Source organism: Mastomys coucha, unplaced genomic scaffold, assembly GCF_008632895.1.
Source record: "Mastomys coucha isolate ucsf_1 unplaced genomic scaffold, UCSF_Mcou_1 pScaffold17, whole genome shotgun sequence".
NCBI lineage: Eukaryota > Metazoa > Chordata > Mammalia > Rodentia > Muridae > Mastomys > Mastomys coucha.
The window spans coordinates 23,277,031-23,282,258 of NW_022196899.1; the positions used below are offsets into that span (position 1 = coordinate 23,277,031).

The 5,228-nt window shown below is 39.3% G+C and overlaps 1 protein-coding gene across 1 annotated transcript in view; it reads left to right on the forward strand.

Moving 5' to 3' along the window:
* Lrrc34 (leucine rich repeat containing 34) overlaps window positions 1-5,021 on the forward strand; it is a 25,190-nt gene extending 20,169 nt beyond the window's left edge. The window contains exons 8-11 of the mRNA XM_031376532.1: window positions 1,011-1,165; window positions 1,521-1,676; window positions 2,728-2,854; window positions 4,392-5,021. Coding sequence (XP_031232392.1) covers window positions 1,011-1,165; window positions 1,521-1,676; window positions 2,728-2,854; window positions 4,392-4,595 — 642 coding nt within the window. The 3' untranslated portion in view covers window positions 4,596-5,021. The remainder of the gene's footprint in view (window positions 1-1,010; window positions 1,166-1,520; window positions 1,677-2,727; window positions 2,855-4,391) is intronic.
* The last annotated feature ends 207 nt before the right edge of the window (window positions 5,022-5,228 follow it).

Consider the following 5,228-nt stretch of genomic DNA (forward strand, 5'->3'; position numbering starts at 1 on the left):
GGCATTTTCAAGACAGGGTTTCTCTGTGTAGCCCAGGCTGTGCTGAAACTCACTCTGTAGACCATGCTAGCCTCGAACTCAAATTATCTTCTTTTTTAAAGTCACTTAGTTACTGAGTTTTACAAGTTTCCACTGTTTCTAAGACATCCGTATTTCCTTTGTACACATCCTACGCATGGTGGTATAGTGGCTGAGGGAGGATGTTGAGTTCCTAGACCAACCCAGGCTACATGGGGAGACCGTCATTGTTACATGCACGCACGTGCATGTGTGATATGATATGGGGCAATGATAATGGTTTTGTTATTTAAAGAGGTATGCCAAATGCAACATGGTAGACTCCTTTGTGTTGTTCCTGGAGTCCATGTGTGTCTGTGCTATGAGGTTGCATGCAGAAACCAGAGGAGGCAGTCAGAGGTCTTAATAAATAACTCTCTGCATTACTGCCTTCAGACAGGGCCTCTCACTGAACAGAAAGTTCACTGTTCGTATTAAGCTAGCTGGATCCCAAGAGCTGCCTGAACAACCAACAATGAAGTTCCAGGAACATGTGGCTGTGCCTAGCTTCCAAAGGGACAGTGGAAATTTCAACTCAGGTCCTCACTACCCAGTGAGCCATATCTCCAGCCCTAGACTAAGAGTCTTAACATTAATATTTCTAACAAGCTAATTTAAAGCCAGAGGTACCTGTAACACCTGCCCTCTGGAGGCTGGGGCAATTGATTCAAGATTGAGGCCAGCCTGAGCAACATAATGAGACCCTGTACCAACTTTAAGAAAATGTACGCTTGTCAGGCTAGTGGTGAACGCCTTTAATCCCAGCACTTGGGAGGCAGAGGCAAGCGGATTTCTGAGTTCGAGACCAGCCTGGTCTACAGAGTGAGTTCCAGGACAGCCAGAGCTACACAGAGAAACCCTGTCTTGAAAAACCAAAAACCAAAAAAATTTATGCTTTTAAAATGGACATGTAATACTTCCAAATAAAAAACAAGAATTTTATCTATTTTTAGGAAGAGTCTACAGTCCACATTGGCCACATGTTGAAACAAAATCATGTCCTTGTTGAACTACATATGTGCAAACATGGTATGAAAAATTATGGTATACAACAGTTATGCAATGCACTGTACTTGAACAGTAGCCTCCGCTACCTTGACGTCAGCTGGTGAGTGGTAGTTCACATAGCCATGCAGAGACTGTCTTGAGGACAGTATGCATCAATAGTCACAGTATGTAAGACAGCTTTGTTAGGTATTATTTTCAGTTATAACTGGAAATTAAAACTGGTGTTAATGAGTTTTTATTCTAAGCTGTAGGATTTAATAGGTTAGTTTATACTGTAATATGTCTGTAATAACTTGATTGCCAGCTAGATGGGAGCACTATTTCATGGTGAATTTTCATCCTTGGAAGTTGAGCAAACTAAAATAGAAAGCTTACTAAATGTTTTTAAATACCTTATGACTACAAGAATAATATTTTGTGTTTTTAAAATATTGCTAAATATGCTTCCTCCCCAGCAATAAGATAACTCGTGACGGCATGGTGTTCTTGGCTGATGTTCTAAAAAGGAACACTACTCTGGAAGTACTAGATCTTTCTTTTAACAGAATAGAAACTGCAGGAGCCAAGCACCTCAGTGAAACCCTGACTTCCCACAACAGGAGTCTTAAAGCGTTAGTATGGTTTTAAATACTCAATCAAAATAACTACAAAATTCTAAGTTGTAGCTTTTAAAAATTGGGGTGAATTTAGTAGGATATTTGTGTATTCGAGTTCATAGAAAAATCTTTCTCTTTTTATTTATGCATATGTGTATTTACTTGCTTGTTTGTACATGCACTGAATGTGTGCATGCAGAATCCAGAAGAGGGAGTCAGACCTCTTTGAATCGGAGTTAAGGATGGTTGTTAGCTGCCTTAGTGTGTGTTGTGAACAGAATGTGGGTCCTCTGCAAGAGCTGCAACTGCTCTTAACTGCTGAGCCATCCCTCTAACACCCAAAACTTATCTATCCCAAACTCCTAACAAGAAATTCATGAACACTTAATACAATACTTATATTTGTAATCTACTCAAACATTTATCAAAATAGAGGTTGGAGAGATGGCTCAGTGGTTAAGAGCATTCATTGGCTGCTCTTCCAGAGGTCCTGAGTTCAGTTCTCAGCAACTACATGGTGGCTCACAACCATCTATAATAGGATCCAATGTCCTCTTCTGGGTGTATCCATACATGCAGACAAACCACCCAAATACATGAATAAACTTTGTTTTCTGTCTGTTTTATTTTTGTTTTTAAGACAAGGGTTTCTCTGGGCAACCCCAGCTGTCCTGGAAGACACTTTAGAGACTAGGCTGTCCTGCCACTCAAAGATCAGTGGCTTCTGCCTCCTGAGTGCTGGGATGAGAGAGAGAGAGAGAGAGAGAGAGAGAGAGAGAGAGAGAGAGAGAGAGAGAGAGAGAGAGAGAGAGAGAGAGAGAGAGAGCAAGAGAGAAAGGGGAAGAGAAGGGGAGGGATGCTATTTCAAAATGTACTTAGAAAAGGCACCTTTTCTAGGTTCAAGACATATTCAATAAGAAAACAGGTTCCTTAGATTACAGAACATACAGAGCCAATATTTGGATTACCACATTAAAACATGTTAGTAAAATGGATTTAATAAATGTTGGTGCTGACTTAATCATACTTTGTGGGACTTCAGAACTTCATTACTGTTCTCCTACAGATTGTCGGTAGTCAGCAACAAGATAGAGGGAGAAGGGCTTGTTGCACTTTCCCAGGCAATGAAAACAAACCCCGTACTATCCAATATCTACATTTGGGGAAACAAGTTTGATGAGGATACCTGTGTGGTAAGTGATATCAATTCCGGCCCTTGTTGTGCACTTCTCAGATACCTGTAAGTTAATTTGATAAATGGCTTCAAAGAATGGAGTTACATTATACTCTGGGCAGTTTTTAATTTAAGCCCATAAGTAGCTACTAGGGAAGATCAGATGCCATACACAAGTATTAAGGATCACTGAGCCACACAAATGTCCAGTTCCTCCAAATGAAAAAAAAAATTACAATGGAGTTGATATAAAGTTACTAATGTGTCAAGCTGAGGAATCAGAGAGGCACTGTGCTAGTTGTGCAACACATAGGTGTTTGTGTGTATGTATGCGTGTGTGTGTGTATAAACACACACACACACACACACACATTCACCATTTCTTTTAAATGTTCTAATTTGGTACAGCACAGATTTTTAAAGTATGTTCTTATGATTCTCTGGATTTAATCAGTGTCTGTTGGTCCCCTTTTTGTGTCTAATTTTATTAATTTGGATTCTCTCCCCACCTTTTAGTTAATTTGGATAAGAGTTTGTCCGTCTTCTTTTCTTGAACAACCAGCTTTGTCTCGTTGAGCCTCTGTATTGGTTGCTGTCTGTATTTTATTGGTTTCAACCCTGAGTTTGATTGTTTCCTGCTATCTAGTTTTTCTGAATGGTTTTTTTTGTTTGTTTATGCTTTTGGTTTTTTTTATCTAGAGCTTTCAGGTGTGCCATTAAGTTACAAATAGGAGGTCTCTTCAATTTCTGATGTAGGCATTTAATGCTAAACTTGCCTCTTAGAACAGTCTTCATTGTATCATAGAGCATGTTGTGTTTTCAGTTTCATTCAGTTCCAAAAAGTTTTTAATTTCCCTTTTGATTTGTCTTGACCTATGTTTTATTTATAGCAAGTTGTTCAATTTCCAAGAGTTTGCAAACTTTCTGTTGTAATATCTAGCTTTAATCTGGGGTGCTCAGACAGGATGCAGGATGGAACTTCAAACTTTCTCGTATCCATTGAGACCTGTTTTGTGTCTGAGTATGTGGTCTACTTTGGAGAAAGTTCCGTGACCTGCTGAGAGTCATACTACTTTAGAGACAGAGAGCATAGTAACACGAAGCTTCCACTTGAAAAGAGAGAAGAAAAAAAGGATTGACTAGAAATAAAATATATACTTCCCTACAAAAGGATCCATAGCTTTCAGAGAAACACCCACACAGCACAAGCTGTATACAGACTCTAGAACCAAAGATATTGGAAACCCACAACAGAAAATAAGCCAAAACTTGGAAGTCTTTCCACAATGAAATTTCTGCCTTTTTTCCCCTCTACAATGGCAACCTTATTAACAAAGCAGCTCACAAGTGTTTAAGATGCCCTTAGCATACACACCAAGAAGCCATAGGAATACACAAAGAAAATTCTACGAATTAAAAAAAAATTGATAGGTCACTGTGGAATTCTTTAAAACTTCCACATAGATTTCAAGGGATTTCTGAACTAATTTCCATATGGAGCTGTTGGTTTGTTTGTTTTGTACTCTTAATGACTTTTTTTTTCCTAAAAATCCTAGGCATATTCAGACTTGCTTAAGAGTGGCCGACTGAAGCCAGATGACACAGATGTGGAACCGTATATGGTGGACGAGCACATCTACCTTTCGGAGGTCTCCAATGGCCTTAAAAGGCATTATTACTGGACACCGACTTATGGGGATACTTACAAGCCGTCATCTTCCGCAGGCTTTGCTCTTGTTCCTGTGGGTGAGCATCTATGAGAAAGAAGCTTGAAAACAGTTTCCACACACTTGTCTCAACACTCTGAGAGACTAATATTTTGTAGACTTTTTTCTTTTGTAAATTAGAACAAGTTATTTTTATCCAATTATAAAATTCTGTATACTTGCCTCTTGTTGAGAAAAAACTGATTCTTAACATAGAGACTAAAATATCAACTCTGAAACAAACCACAGAACTATAGTAATTCTTTTTTGTAATGAAAAGCAAACACAAAAATCAAAGAAAGTCGCTCCAGCCATCTTCATCAAATGTTACGGCAGATTGCAGCTGGCAAACTTCCAGTGGATTTTGAGAGATATCAATGCTCAGAAGTCAAAAAGTATTCCACATAGACATTTAGGCATTACAGGCAGGTGTTAACAACTTCACAAGAACAAGAAAATAAAGCTTCCTTGCACAGACAATGAGTATCTTGAGTTTATATATTCTTTCTGCGTCTGGCTCTTCTTCATCCAATACTGATGAGCGTCCCTCATGTTCAGCGTAGCTATAGTCTGCTTTTCAGTGCCCCCAGGCAGCATTCCATCCTACGCTGGGTTCTGGAAGGAGATGGCCTTTCAGGATCACACGTTCAAGCCCCTCAGCGATGCACTCTGCTTCCTCGGGTCTCT